This window comes from Acomys minous (genome assembly GCF_964271855.1).
Source record: "Acomys minous genome assembly, chromosome: 3".
NCBI lineage: Eukaryota > Metazoa > Chordata > Mammalia > Rodentia > Muridae > Acomys > Acomys minous.
The window spans coordinates 59,833,043-59,848,675 of NC_140485.1; the positions used below are offsets into that span (position 1 = coordinate 59,833,043).

At 46.0% G+C, this 15,633-nt stretch overlaps 2 protein-coding genes across 7 annotated transcripts in view; one reads left to right on the plus strand and one right to left on the minus strand.

The window, feature by feature from the left end:
• The window catches only part of FAM217B (family with sequence similarity 217 member B), an 11,922-nt gene extending 8,305 nt beyond the window's left edge, over positions 1-3,617 (minus strand). Inside the window, exons 1-3 of one of the 2 annotated variants that reach the window (XM_084774380.1) lie at positions 3,219-3,617; positions 819-930; positions 1-77 (exon numbers count right to left, since the gene is read on the minus strand). The exon at positions 1-77 is cut by the window's left edge and continues 9 nt beyond it. In XM_084774380.1, coding sequence (XP_084630506.1) covers positions 1-77; positions 819-930; positions 3,219-3,472 — 443 coding nt within the window. In that variant the 5' untranslated portion in view covers positions 3,473-3,617. Of the gene's footprint in view, positions 78-818; positions 931-2,647; positions 3,162-3,218 lie in introns of those variants that run through there. The other variant, XM_084774381.1, reaches the window with a different exon arrangement.
• Positions 3,618-9,460: 5,843 nt separating this feature from the next.
• The window catches only part of SYCP2 (synaptonemal complex protein 2), a 66,339-nt gene continuing 60,166 nt past the window's right edge, over positions 9,461-15,633 (plus strand). Inside the window, exons 1-4 of one of the 5 annotated variants that reach the window (XM_084776979.1) lie at positions 9,461-9,544; positions 13,124-13,185; positions 14,069-14,212; positions 14,966-15,094. In XM_084776979.1, coding sequence (XP_084633105.1) covers positions 13,162-13,185; positions 14,069-14,212; positions 14,966-15,094 — 297 coding nt within the window. In that variant the 5' untranslated portion in view covers positions 9,461-9,544; positions 13,124-13,161. Of the gene's footprint in view, positions 9,545-9,644; positions 9,863-13,123; positions 13,186-14,068; positions 14,213-14,965; positions 15,095-15,633 lie in introns of those variants that run through there. The other 4 variants (XM_084776980.1, XM_084776982.1, XM_084776981.1 and 1 more) reach the window with 4 other exon arrangements.

Genomic DNA, 15,633 nt, shown 5'->3' on the forward strand with positions numbered 1-15,633 from the left:
TGAAGACAGTCACTCATCCTATTCCTTTTCTTGACCAGGCCACAGGGCTGCTCGTCATCTGAGGCTTGATGGGTTGTCTAAAAAAAATACAGGCCATTGAGCAGAAAGTACTGTGAACTCACATGCCTGTGTACGAGTACACACACACAGGCACGCGCGCGCGCACACACACACACATACACACACACACACACACACAAACACAGCATAACAAGAGTGTTGCTGTCTGAATCAGATCAGCTGATCACCCACAGGGGACGTTTGCAGGATCAGACCTATCAGTTTCCCTGCTAGAGAGAAGTCACAAGAGAGCCTAGACAGATAGGCCCTATCAGCATCCCCCACTGATGACACTGGAGAGGACAGTCTTCAGACCTTCACCCGAGATGCCCCCTCCCCCGCCCTGCCCTTGCCAGCAGCATGTCAGCCCCCTACTTCCTGAACAGCAGTCTTGGGGGTGGTAGAACACTGTAGGAGGTGGCAGGTTAACTGGGGTGGGGGCTGCAGCAACGCCACTTCTGTGCATTGTCCCTCATACTGGAATGAAACTGTTGGGTGATGTGGCTCACCCAGATGAACTTCAATGAAACTATTTATTTGGTCTGTTGGTGCCCTAGCTAGTGGCTTTGAAAATAAAAATAACACACAATTATTTAAATATTGTATAAATAATACAACAGAACACACACACACACACACACACACACACACACACACACACACACGACGTACAAATCTGCACACTCGCGCACCTGAAGCACACACCAAAAAAGTACTGAGACAAATCTAAGTAAACTTTCCTCTCAGAGTTACATCACCTTCTCTGCAGTGCTCAGAAGGTTCTTGCTCAACCTGCCACCAGAGGCTGACAGCTGGGGAGGTGGCTTCTTTATTCCCCTTATCTTCGGAAAGGCTGCGGCACCGCCGGAACTAGAAACAACAGAACCCTGATGGTAAATATTGACTGCAGCCAGCCCTGCCAACATCAGGCTGCCTTCCCATTTGTTCCTGATCTTAGCATCTGGACCACATTGAAACTGTGAGTGTGCACTGGCTCACCATTCCACACTACAGGGAGGAAGAAGTAGGGAGGATACTGTATGCTTACAGCTTATGCCCCCCCCCCACAGTGGCTTTAAGTATAAGACCACGGTGAAGGCTGTGAATGGGTCCAGAACCCCCCCCACCTGCACACAAGTGCATATGCTCCATGTAAAAGACACCAGTTAAATCTGCCTTTTACTCTAAAGCTCCCATGTCTATTCAATGATTCACCCCTTTAGTCAGTAATTATGAGACATTCTGAAAAGTACAAAGACTGTGCATGAGGCCCTCACCCCACAGAGGTAAAACTCTAGTGGGGAGGCACCTTTGCTGACACACTAATCTACAAAAAGATCATCAGTGGTGAGCTGGAGAGGTACCCACTGAGTCTCCAGCGGACCCTGGTTTAGCTTCCAGCACTGTGTGGGTGGTCACAAGGCCTGTAATTCCAGCTCCAGGGCAACACCCTCCCTTGGCCTCCCAGAGCACCTGCTTTCATGTGTGTAAACACATACATGAAGTTTTTTTAAAAAAGTTAAAGGGCTATCAGTGTACTAACACGCATTATATATTATATCATATTATATTCTATATATGCTATCTATGATATGATCCCTACAGCAAAGACAGCCATAATTCCTGTTATTTTGAGGGGCCTGTTGAAAGAGCATGTCTGGAATTGAATATTTCCCTCCCATAATACCCCAGCCTCTGTCAAATGGAAGAGATAGGATCATGGGAGATTTTTGGAACCAACCCACCACAGTCATGTAAGCCTTTCAGGTTCGAATGTGAAGAAAACAAACATCCTAACGGGGCATCTTACAGATAATTTCCCCACAACCAACAGGCTGGATTCCTTTTAGATGGAGAAAATGTTCTTTGCCCGCCCTCTTTCTTTCTTTACCCTGTTCTTTCTGCTGTAAAATGGGAAAGAAACCAAGACGGAATGTCTGACCCAGATGCACTCTTCAGAATTTGCAGTGCTTTCCTGGCCCCTCAGCTCCCTGACCAACTTGACACCCTGAGCTGTGTGTGTGTGAAGTTCCTCAGAGAAATAAATGCCTGAGGTGCAGTCAGGATGCAGGAAGCGGGAAGGCAGAAAGGGGGGTGGCGCGCACTGCTTCAGCTTGCATAGATAAAGCTCAAGAGATTTTGGCTACAAAAATGCTCTTGGAGAGTCAGAGGGCAGCTGCACAATCCATCATGGGCATTAGCCCCTTTCCCAGTCTTCCTCCCTGGCTGCAAGCCCGGCTAACGGAAGCAGCAGCAGCGGCTCCCCCAATCCCCGGCCTGGCCAATAGGGAGGCACAGTATAGCGGGGAGGTGTGGGCGTGATGCCTCCCTCAGCAGCAAGCTTCCCTGGGTCTGGCCTCTGGTTCAGATTGCTGGAGATAGGTGTCCAAAGCTGGCTGGCTGGACGCCCACCATAGTCAGCTCGCGGCTAGGCCAACCCAGGCTGGGCTCTGTCCCACCCCCACCCGGTACCCTTCATGCCCAAGACCCCGCAGCAGGCACCCAGCACGTCCTAGGCTGCTGCGGAAACCATCGCTGATGGATGGGTGCAGGGCGCGAGCACACGCACCAAGGACACCCAGCAGACCTGCTCCGCGGGCCTGAGCGCACGTGATGAGGCTCCCAGGGGCGGCGGCTGCACTGCGGCAGGGTTGGCGCGGGCGGCGGCGGGGTGGTGGGGGTGGTGGTCGCCGGCCGCGCGGATCCCGCTGTGTAGGGCTACGTGGGGCGGCAGGGCAAGCAGGCGGGACGCGCCCCCGGGCGGCGTCACGAGGGGCGGGGCGCGTCGGGGGCGTGCCGGGAAGTTGCGCTAGGAGAAGTTGCGGGCCGCTGAGTCTCTCTGGGCTGCGGGGCTCCAGGCCTTCCCGAAAGCGCTCGGAGGAGCGGGGACAAGTAGGCGCCATCGTGCTGGGTGCCACTTCCCGGGAAGCCGCCCTGGAAAGCACGAACCGCCCTTTGAGATCTCTGGCTGCTGAGACTCGGGCCAGGCCGCGAGCAGTCTCCTTGCTGGGTGCGGCGCCTCGGGGCTCCCCCAGGCTGAGCAGCCCTAACGCCTAGCGGCTCGGTTGTGACGCCCGCCCTGGTCTCTGGCTGGGCCATGTCAAAAGGCCCTGGTTCTGGCCCGCTGCCCCGGACCCCGGGGTCACGGAAACCCATACCTCGGAGCTTCAGCTGCCTCTCCGATCTGGATCCGCGACCCTGCAGACCCCCGGGCTGCGACCCTCGGCTGCGGCCCATCATCCAACGATGCGCGCGCTCGCTGCCCAGCTCCCCGGAGCGCCGAGCCCCGGGCACTGCGTGCGGAGCCGGCTGCAACCGGCAGCTCCGTGTACGCTTCGCTGACGCGCTGGGCCTGGAGCTGGCGCAGGTCAAGGTGTTTAACGCAGGAGACGATCCGTCCGTGCCGCTGCATGTGCTGTCACGCCTTGCCATCAACTCGGACCTGTGCTGCAGCAGCCAGGAGCTGGAGTTCACGCTGCAGTGCCTGGTTCCCGACTTCCCGCCTCCCATCGAAGCCTCGAGCTTCGGAGATTGCCTGGCACGGCAGCTCGTGTGCCTTGAACGTGTCACCTGCTCGGACCTGGGCATCAGCGGCACAGTGCGCGTGCGCAACGTGGCCTTCGAGAAGCAGGTGGTGGTGCGCTACACTTTCTCGGACTGGCGCAGCGCGCACGAGGCAGTAGCGCGCTGGAGAGGGCCAGCGGGTGCCGAGGGTAGCGAGGACATCTTTGCCTTCAGCTTTCCAGTGCCACCCTTCCTACTGGAGCTGGGATCCCAAGTACACTTCGCAGTGCGCTACCGCGTGGCTGGTGCTGAGTACTGGGACAACAACGGTGGCCGTGATTATAGCCTTACTTGTCGTAGTCATGCGCTGCACATGCCACGCGGGGAGTGCGAGGAGAGCTGGATCCACTTCATCTGAGCCTGCCTGCCGGCTGCGAACCTGGAACTTCCATCGCAGCAGAACTGCAGCGCAGCAGAACTTCAGGCACTTCCCTGCGGATGCTGATATGTGAGAGGTCATCTCCCACCCCACCCCCCTTCCTTCCCAGGGCTCTGGCCTCATTTCTCGATGTGCAGCCCTGCGTCAGGCCTGTCTTCTAGTGAATTCTCTGGAGAGCCTGATGGCCAGAGGGCCAGGAGCCTGTGTGGTGTATTGCGGGGAGGGTGTAGGAGGGCCAGATGCATGGGACTGTGGTCCTCACTTTCAGGAGGACCCAGGTCGGTGTTTTGCAAGAAGGGCCTTTCACATGTCTCCTCAGTGTGTCTAAACACAAGTAGCCGTTACTACTGTGAAGGTAGTCTTCCACCCACAGTGAATGACTTCTCAGGAATACTCGCGATTTTAATAAGCTTAAAGAAGGCCTGTGGTCTGTTTGCACCCACTGTAATAATTGTAAAAACACACAGAGTGGCCTGTATTGTGGTCCCTCGAGGCATTTCTGCCCTGGGATGGTAAACCTGAGACTATGCTTGCTTGCCAATGTTAATGGCCTTCCAACAGTAGAAACTAATTATAGCCAAGGGAACTTAAAGCTCATCTGTCATCACACAAGTATTTCTGGGCTTGGAGGCTGCCCTGGTTAGGCAATGCCTCCCACATCAACAGCTGAGGAGTAACCGAAAGGCTGCCAACTGTGCAGCAGTCCTTTCTCTTTGGGACTGTCTGGTACTGGATCTGCAAGTTATCAGGCCACGTTCTGCTTAAGTCTGAAACTACCTGAGCCTTCAAAAAAGATCCTGCCCTCCGTTGTTTCTGTTTTCAAGTGGCCACAGGGATAGAGGCAGCAGTGCCCTTCCCAGTGACCTTTTTCCACGAAGGAGGTGACTTTTGTTTCTAATTATGGGAAGATTCCAGCATTCCTGTTTTGGAAGTCAGCTTCTAAGTGAACCTGGTTGGTGTTTTTGGAACTAACCGGGGCACTGGAGAAAAAAAAAATAATTCACAGATTTTTTTTTTAAATCCGTCTAATGGGTTTTTAATTGCACTGTTATGTCAGGTTTCACAGCCACCCGCCACTTTATTCTTTGTGCCTTCAGTTAGGAAAGTTGCTAACATTTTTATGGGCTTATTTCCCAGTGTTAGAATGTTAAGTACTTTTAAAAACAAAACAACAACGACCTCCAACTTACTTAGTCCAGACCAGTCCATGTCTCCTTGCGGGGTGTCCCTGCTGCTTGCACCCCTGGAGGAGGGGCTGGCGAATCTTTTTGGTGCTGAGCTGTGGCCTCTGAGAGCAGGTGCTAGAACTGAGGTGAACAAGACCTCTAAGCTGTGACTCAATGCTTTTGAGCCAGTGGGTGTCCCTCGATGGGCCCGGTGACACCTGTCACGGTTGACTACTGAGCTGAGTGTTGGTGACGTCCCTTCACTCAGCGTAGCGAAGATGCATTTTACGCTCCCTACCCCCTATTGGTTTTGATACTTGAAACTTCTGACTTTTAAAATTCCAAGAACAGTGTTGGTTTTCTCCGTCCGGTACCTTCTGAACTAAGACAAGTTTTGACTTACAGCGAGCGCCACGATAAAGCCACCCAGCCTTTGGCAGTTGGGACTCTTCATGCCGTGAACATTCTAGAGTGAGAAGAGCCGAGCAGCATCTCCTGCCATTTAGGGGACTGTTCATTTGGGTCAGCAAACTCCGGGGTCATGTTGCTCCGTCCTTGGCCCCTGCCCAGAGTGCAAGAGCATGGTCCAGACCCTTCAGGTAAAGTAAGAACTGCCCCAAGCATTGTCGTCACGTACAGACTTTCACAATCCACGGGAAAGCCCCTGACGTGTTCAAAGGTTCTAGTTATGTAAATGGTATATCATCAAAATTAAGAGAACCTTAAGGTGCCTTTTAAGACATACCGACAATTTGAAATCTAAAGCCTACGGACAATTCTGCTTGATTAAAAACAATAATAAAAGCTGTAAGATACTTCAGGGTGAAACTGTCTGATCCTCAGGCACACTTGAACTGTTGAGATGTGAAAACTTGTGGATTGTGCACTTCCTGGGTTGTTCCCCCACCCCCACATGTATTTTACTGCCTGTCACTTAGAATTATTTTACTCAAGTCTAACTATTAAAGAACATGTGCAAAGCTGTCTATTTGTTAAGCTGGTGTATGTGTTGTGGCCTCGTTACAGAAGACAAAAGTTTTGAAACAGCTTGGTGTTGAGATCTTTCCATTTGGATGTCTCAGCCTTCCCCCAACGGGATGAGTGCAGAGGGAGAGAGGAAGGTTTATGGGGGGGGGGGGGGACTTCCACACCAGAGGCAGGGCCGTGTGTGTGTGTGTGTGTGTGTGTGTGTGTGTGTGTGTGTGTGTGTGTGTTGCTAAAATACCTTCACCAGGAAGACTTAAAGTCCACTGCTCCTACCTCAGTAAAAAGCCAAGGTAGTGGTTCACTCTGGGAACCACTAAGTTCATTGGGCTTGTAGGGAGTACTGGGTAAGGGGCTACGGCAGGAGTAGGGGGCACCTTAAAGCGGCCATGCTGGATGGTCTGCACACAGCAGTGATGAAGACTTCTTCAAGGCTGTGCAGATGGAGTGGCCTCCCATAATGCTTTCCCACCCTGACCCACCTAGCCCAGTGGTTCTCAGCCTTCCTAATGCTGCGACCCTGTTATGTGTACAGTTCCTTGTGGTCACCTTCAACCATAAAACCATTCCATTGTGACTTCATAACTGTAATTTGGCTACTGTTAACATGGATCGTAAATATCTCATATGCAGGGTTATCTGATCTGTAACCTCTGTGGGGCTGGAGCCCCACAGGCTGAGGGCCACTGCAATCAGGGCAGAGTTGCATACAGCTGGTTGGGTGTGGTGGCTGGCTGCACTCAGGTGAGGCTTCTATCACCCTCCCTGCCTCCTCCTTCCAGGAAGAAAGGTCAACTGTCAACAAGCACAGCTGTGATGATTTCTGGCAAGCAGGCCCAGCCAAAGTCAGGAGGATGGTCCTATATGACAGTATGTTCATAAAACTAAAATATGTTACCCTATAGGTCAGAGTTCAGGGGCACTGACGTCCTCTGGCTCCTGTGGATGCCAGCCTACACTGTCACTCTCAGTCAATCCTTGCACACTGAGAAGGAAGAACACTGACATTCAGAGTGCCCTGTCTTATTTGCTTGGCCGAGATGGTAGATTCCTGGTGTGTTTGGAATCAGTCGGTCATGCTGTCTGGGTAATAATAACTCCTGTTTTCTTAGCTGAGAAGAGTGAGGCTGGGAAGGTGAGCTCCTCCTGCTCCCCGACAGCCAGCTGGCCTCACATTCAGCATTTAGCCGGCTCTCCAGGTCCAAGCTCTTCCTGCCAGGGGATATGGCCTGCAGCCTGTTTCCAATAAGAGCTTTAAGAGGGTGCGTGAAAGAGCACAGCTCTTAGCTTGTGTGACACACACAAGGCCAGAGGTTTAATTCCTGGCACTGAATAATGTGACCAGAAGCAAAGTTTGATCACGACTGATAAGGTTTTTCCCTCCAACTCCACAGTATAAAACCTTTAAATAAAAAAACAAGCACATCGGGTAAGATTAAATGAGTTATTTTACTCTGCTTCCTGGCTTTCTCCTCCCAGCAGCTTGTTGGGCCTGCTTTCTTATACAACCCCAGGGGTGAAGGCCCTGCCACTTCAATTGATAGTTAACCACAACACCCAAGCGACTTGCCTACAGACCATCTTCTGGAGGCATTTTCTCAATTAAGATTCTCTCTTCCCAGATCCATCTAGGTTTGTGTCAAGTTGACAAAACCCCACAGGGACAGGAGTGATAAACAAACAAACAAACAAACAAACAAAAAACAACTTCGTTTTGTCATCTTCCTATTCAAAACACTGTGTGTGTCTCTTCTAACAGGCAGCCAGTTGGGAAATCACCAGATTGCATCATGGAAGATGGTAAGTCAATTATTACAAGAAAACCCAGTGTGAGGACAGTGATGTAAGTCTCAGGTAATGAGGTTGACACACTCTGAGCTTACGTTTTTGTATTATATACGGTTAGTACTTAAGTGTGTAACTCATCCACAAAACTTTGAAAACTAAGTATCTGGAATACCCTCTAAAAGCCTGTCAACTGCGTATGTTGTTGTAATTTTTTTTTTAATTAGGATCTCTTTGGACCTGTAATTCCAAACATTTGGGAAGCTGAGGCAGGAGGATCTCAAGTTCAAGTTCATACCTGTGCGACTTAGATCCTGTGTCAGAAAGTACAAAGAGGGCCAGACGTATAAAGCAATGGAAGGTCACTTGTCTGGCGTGCGTGAGGCCCTCAGTGATGAGTGTGTAAAATTCGATTGAACAAGGCACAAAGTTGTAACAATGCCAGCACCTCTAGCTAAGCTAAGGTTAGAAACACTGCAGTTTATATTCTGTGTGATTTGAACTGCTTTGGTCCTCAGTGGTTTGTCTAGGTGGTGGTGGTGGTGGTGGTGGTGGTGGTGGTGGTGGTGGTGGTGTGTGTGTGTATTTTCCATTCACTTTCCAAAGCATATTTACATCAGAGTTGTGTGCCTCCGAGTATAACAGCTGTCGTCTTCATCAGAGCAGCTGTTACTGTTGTTGAAGACTGACCTGTTGGCTATTGGCATTTCTTCATAGAACTGGGTAGGGTGGGTCACTGGGCCCTCACTTGAGATTCCCTTCTCTGCGTGCCCCTCTCCAGCCATATATAACTATGCTCTAATTGCACGCAGCCTCGTGGGCTTGGCTGCTGCTAGAGTGTATAAGGGGGCGGGGGGAAGTGGGGAGGTTGGCTCGAGGAACGTGTCTCTGGTGGGGCAGCTTTGGGGAAGTGGCCATTAGTTATCCATGCTGGGCTTAGGTTATCCGGTGATACAGCCACTTAGATGTCACTTGCATCCTGTAGGTAAGCTGTGGGGCGGGGGAGGGGGGGCGGGGAACCCTGCTTTTGGCCTGTCATTGGGGCTCATTCCTCAGGAACAGTTAAGGAAACGCCTCTGAACCTGGGTCTGCTGCATGCTAAGCAGGGCTGAGCTGCACCCTAGCCCCATCACCTGATGTGTATATGTATACATATCGCATATAATGTACTTTTTAGATCAGAAATCAAGGGGTCACTTAAAAAGAATACCATTTGAAACTCTAATTTGGTACCCTCTCTATCAATTTTCAACTCTCCTCATGTGAAGCCTCGAAGCTTCCACTAGGTCGCAGGATAAACGAAGGGTTGCTTAAAGCAGCGCAGTCTGTCACAGTGATGCCGAAGCAGGCAGCTAGCACCATGCATGCCCGTGCAACTTGTCAAAAGACTTAGGGCACAGAGAAAATGGACGCCAACTCTATGGAAGGGACACGGTGGCATGGGGACTGCCTAGTTGAGATGTGGTGGGGCCGCCCACTGAGCGCAGGCTGTTAGGTCTCCTAATGGGCTTTCCTCAACAGGTGGTACATGGCAGCGCCACCTTCGGGCTCAGCACAGCGCCCCCTGCTGGCAGGCGGCTTCGCAGCACAGCATCCCCGCACCTGGGTGAGTCCTGAGCCTTGGAGTAGGAAAGCAGCACTCCAGACACTACTTCCGTCACTTCCGGCCGACCTACCGTGGACAGGGCAGGGGTCATCGGAAGCGGAACAGAGAGGCGCGCCACTCTTCTCAGAAGTGGTAGCCGTGCTCCCTCTTAAACCCTAGGGTCTCTTGGGGGTAGGGGGCGTGGCCTGGCTGGGCAGCGCTGATTGGACGAGCGCTTCCCGCTTTCCGTTGGTGCACCTGGCAGGCAGCTGAGAAGGAGGCGGCTGAGGAGACGGGTGTCTCTCGACGTCCGGGAGGCGGTTGCCGGGCTGGGGTGAGGTGAGCAAGCAGGCGGGCGGGCAGGAGGCGGCGGTGGGGACACGTGGAGGCGTGGGCAGCAACAAGAAGGAGTCTGTGAGGCCTGAGGGGCCTGACGACGTGGCTGGGCCTCGGGTGGGTGGGTGGGTGTGTCCTCATGGGGTGGGGGGAGGGCCCGGGGCTGCTTAGTGCTGAGGGACTAGGGAGGGGCATGCGCACTGGGGAGGGCGGGCACGGGCGCGGGGCGTGAGGGGGCTCGGACCTGTGGTGGGGGGCGGCGGCCTCTAGCCCAGTCTAAGGCACTGGCCACGCGTGTGAGTTCCTTATCTCTGCGGCTGTCAGCAGCAGCAGAGGGCCCAGGCATGCGCAGTACCTGCTCAGAAGCACAAGGGTGCGCTCGCTTGTGGCTTGGGTGGTTGGCCTGACCCTTTGAGTTTCTGCAAGGTCACTTGAATGTATTTTCTGGGCTGCTTCCGGCATCAGTCGTCCAATAATCCGGCCAGGCTCAAAGCCCTACGTGTGAGAAGTTGTTCTGTGCTTCCTCTCTTGGTTTATGAGTTTCAGAAAGCCTTTGGTGAGCTTTTCCTTTGACTTGAGAGTGGTTGGCTTGCTTGACATAGGGCTCAAAAGAATTGTTTCTGGCTTCACCACAGTCAACATTCTTTCGATGTGCTGGATGTGTGGCTGGGTTATTTACCCTTTTAATTTTTATTTTTATTTTTAAATACATCTATATAGATACTAATTAAAATTTCCTTTTCCTTAGTTGGATCCTTTGTACAGAGTAACAGTAGAAAATACAACCATCTGGCTAACATAATATGTCTTTTGGGCATAATTCTTCTGTGTTGCATGTTATGGCTCAGGGCACTTTGGGGGAAATGCATTATTTCCATCATAGCAGGGCAGGCTGCACTGACAGCTGCTGACCATCAGGAAACTGAGTACGCAAGATCGCTACAATATATTTTAATATTAAATGTTTTAAATCACATTTTCAAATTGGAAATGAAATAAAATATTACAGTCTTCAATTTCATAGATATACTTTAACTGCAGTTAAATGGAAAAGGGATGTAAAGTATTTTTATGACTACTGGTAAAATACCTACTCAAACTGAATGTATTTATTATAGATATTTGATATTGGGCTGGTGATTTTGGAAAAGTAATGAAGATCTACTTAATTTATGAGTTAATACATTTTCTATATTTTCACTTTCTAACAACCACTGTCATAACCACTTCTTGACAATCATTAAAATTGAAACAGTGCATTCAAAGTATGTTAAATGAGTGTATTTTTATTAAAACATATATTTAAAAATATTTCTGGAATATTGAATTTCCTTAGAATTAACTATTGACCTTATAATAGTAAACTTAAAGCTGTCTAAGCAACTTAATAGTTTTGAATAAATGTTACTCTGTTGTATAGGAGTGAGTCTACCCAGTATTCTAATAGTTGCTTGCTATCTAACTGCTACCAATGAAGATTTCCTAAGATAAAAGGGACTTTATTAAAAGAAAGAAAAAAATTTATGATCTAGGAGAAGGGAGTGTTGTTATAAAGAATGAAAATCCCAAATTGTTCAATTTTACCAAAGAAGGAGCCAGATGCTGTATTGGTTTTGTTTCTTTGTTTGCTTTGGTTTTTGAGACAGGGATTCTCTGTATAACAGCCCTGGCTGTGCTAGAGAGATGCTGTGTTGAAACCCTGCTAGCTCAGAGAAGCAGAGGAAGCACCCAACTGACTTTCCTACTCAGCTCAAGTCCCAGATAGAAAAAGCCAAAAGCCCAAGGCCAAAAGCTTGCTAGCTCAGCTGACAGCCTAGGAGGAAAAAGGCAAAAGGCTAAAACCAAAGGGCTCTTTCTTCTTCGCCACACTGTCTTAAATACTCTACTCTCAAAGTCCCTTCTTTCTACTTAATTCCAGTCAGCTGGTTTCTTGCTCTACCTCTTGACCTAGGGTTAACATTATTAAATCCCGTGTACAGAAAGGTCTTGGATTAATGGTGTGTGCTAGGGCTGGCTGAACCACACCATAGTCACCTACTTACAACAAACAGAAAGTTCTTGGGTTAAAGGTGTGTGTTAGGGTTTTTACTGTTCACAATCTTGGGGTTCACAGTGGGATCAAATATCCTGCAACAAGGAAGCTTGGGAATAAAATGATTATGTATCTGAAGGAACAAAGAGAAGAGGCTGGCTTCTACAGATGAAGCTTCTGTCCTTTCCCAAACCTCTTTTTATTTTCATTCTATTGGTGAGTTTTATTTCTGATTCCTACTTTTTTCTCACTATTGGTATACATAATCCATGCTCATAGATCCAGTATGAATCCTCTTATTTTTTTTAACACATATACAGATGTCCTTCACAGAATGTAGCTTGCTCTATGTGTGTAGTTTTAAGTTTTTCATAAATACTCTAAAGAGAGATTATGTATGTCTCATTTCACTTTTGGTTTTACCTCATTCTGGGCCTCATTCTGAAATAAAGACCAATTGATTAAGTATTCACTTGTATCTTTTGCATATTGCATTTATTTACCTACTTTCTCCCTACCAGGCCAACAAAGGCAGGGTTGTTTTTTTTTTTTTTTTTAATTCTTTCTGTTAGAGGCAGTGCTGCAATAAATATTAAATACTCTTTTTGTACATCAACATTTCTGTAAAATGTATAGCTAGAAATAGAACTACATGTTATGAAACACAGACAGAATTTTTTGGCTGTTACCTCTATTTTTTTTCAAAGTGCAATAATTGATACCTATCATTTCCTAGTTTTCATATTATCAGGCTTTGTAGCTTTGGCCAGCCTAGTGAGTGTTGCAGTTGGTTATTTTTTAATTAAAAATCCTGTTATAGCAGTAATATCTTTTCCTTTTGTTAGCCATTTTAGTTCCAAGTTGCTCCTTTTCTGAATAACTTGTTCTTTATCTTTACCACTTTTGTATTAGTTTTCTTCTTGATCCCTCAGTTCTTCACATTTATTTTAATGTATGTCTTAGGAGGAAATTAAACAAATCTTTGTGACAGGATATATAATTTAACTAAAGTATATGACAAATATACTTTACAGTGGGATCAAATATCCTGCAACAAGGAAGCTTGGGAATAAAATTATATATCTGAAGGAACAAAGAGAAGAGGCTGGAACAAATAGAAAGGATTAAGAAACTATTCTATTTGGTATAAGAAAATGAATATCATATGTTTAAGATTTTTAAAGTATAAACACATAGAAAAGATGAGATGCTTAAAATGTTTTCTCTCATAGGTATCTGTCTTCTCCTGCTGTTCTTAAATGAAGTCAAAATGTCAGTGAGACCAGACCTCCACGTATGTAGTCCCTAGACCACAAGCAAACATTTTAATCACTTAAATAACTTTTGTGTACTTACATACGCCTGTTGCTGTATCTTTAGCAATGACAAATGTAATGTCTTAATGAAATACTCAAGAATAAATATGGTTTCCTTTATTAAAATATTTTAAAATTATGTTAAGAACATGAAATATGAAAGGTGTTTATTATTCATATGTGCTTTCAATATTGAAAATAGACATGCAGTGATTAAAGTATCATAGCTTGATATTCAGATCAAAGTTGTAAATTGTCCGATCGTTACACTTACATACATGCAGTTTACTACTAAGTATGTTCAGTGATCAGATTACAGTCTGAAAGCTTACTTATATTGTGCTGCAATAGTGGGGATAGCAGGTTTGATAAGAGTCATACTTGGGTAATACTTAAGTTGAATTAGTAAATATAATTTTAAAAGGGTAAATTTATATTTATACAGTTTTATTTTCAAATATTATGAAATTTGTACCCAGATAGGATTTTGTCCATGGTATTAAATATGGTTATTATTATGTTGACTTCATTTTTCATCAAGTTGGTGATTTTAGGGTTGATAAAAATGTAAATATAAATTGGAAACTTTAATAAAATATTTTCTAGCTGAAATTAATACTAAAGAAAATTTCTACAAGGGATGGGATAACCATTGAGATGTAACAAGAATAAATTAATAAAAAATTATTTTGAAAAAAATTCTAATTCAGTTAACTCTGAATAGTGGTAGGTTTTTTAAAAAACAAAGAATTTTATGATCTGCTTTAATTATTTTCATTCAAAAACCATTCTTTGGTAAGTCAACTGCATACAGTGACTAACTTTGATAGAATAACTGTGCTGTTAACTATATCTCTCCAGCAGCTGGAAAAGTGTATTGATGATGCTTTGAGAAAAAATGAATTCAAGCCTTTGATGACACTTTTACAAATTGATATTTGTGAAGATGTGAAGATTAAATGCAGCAAACAATTTCTCCAAAAGTTGGATGACTTAATATGCATGGTAAATACTCATTATTGTTTAATGGCTCTTAAAATTATTACATATGATTCTGCTTTCTAGGAAGAAATACTCCATACAACAAAATAAGAACAGAGAAGGCCTTGGACAAGCTTGCTTACAGTTATTTCAATGATTATTATTTGAGGCATTCAACACATTGAACTCTGGTTTCTGAAGTAGAATTTATAAAACCTGTGTTCCAAGGGCTACCATATTAACACGAGGGGAAAGATCACCTATAAACAACTTTATTTTAAAAGCCCTATTGGCATATTTATGGTGATGTACAGTGCTTGGTGATTTAAAAAGCAAACACAGAACTTTTCTGTCATTTATACCTAGGAAATGCTAACTATACATTGGCTTCAGGTATCCAAGGTTAGTGATGAGTCACTGGTTAAATAAGACTTTGTAATATACTCGTGGAGCTCACATCAATCTAGCACATGGATGCTGAGGCAGGAGGAATGCCACAGATTTCAGGTCTGTCTCCAAAACAAAGTCAGTCTTGAGTTTACTACCTGAAATGGAAAGGGAAAACAGCTTGGTTTCTAGACTTTATACAGATGACTATTTGCCATTGGCTGTTATCTGGGTGATTTGGAACAACCTGCTCGTCCTTTTCATTATAAGATGATGAGAACGGCTCCTTTCCGACTTATGAGGGTTATAAGCTGATGATGCTCCTGGAATAGTGTCTGTTCCATTCTACTTGTTGTCTGAAGCTCTGTAAATACATACATTTCATTTTAGGAACTTAATAAAAAGGATATCGCAGCTGTTTCAAACATCTTGATATTTGTTGGAAGATGTAGCAAGAATATCTTTATACTGGGACAAGCTGGACTTCTAACCATGATAAAACAAGGATTAGTCAAAAAGATAAGTATATATTCATGGGAGGGAAATCTAATGAAGGTACAGTTTTTGTTTAAAAAACAATGTAGTTGCTGAATGTGAACTTAGAAACTTTATGTAGAACGTCTGTGAGTAAAGTAAATGCTTCTATGATGTGGGCACATGCTATAAAGACAAATGTCTGTAAGGAAACTGCACAAGTTCCTTGACATCCACGTGAATTTAGGATCACAAGATACCAAAGGGCCTTTACTTGAATTATTTTCAGACTGTTACTGTCTGATGCCCACATTGAAACATAAGGCACTGGTTTTTATATTTTTATTCACTTAGATATAATTAGCAAATTGATCAGTATCAGGACACATACTATGAGCTCATATGTGAGTCTAATTAAGGTAAACTAATTCCAAAAATACCCCAGTCATATAAATTGTCATGATAGTTTTAGCTGATTACACAAGTGTATATGTAGTAGGAATTTAACAAGGGAAATGTCGAGTCTTTGAAGTGGAATTAATATTATCTTCATTCATTTTAAAATGAAAAAAATGCTTTGATTC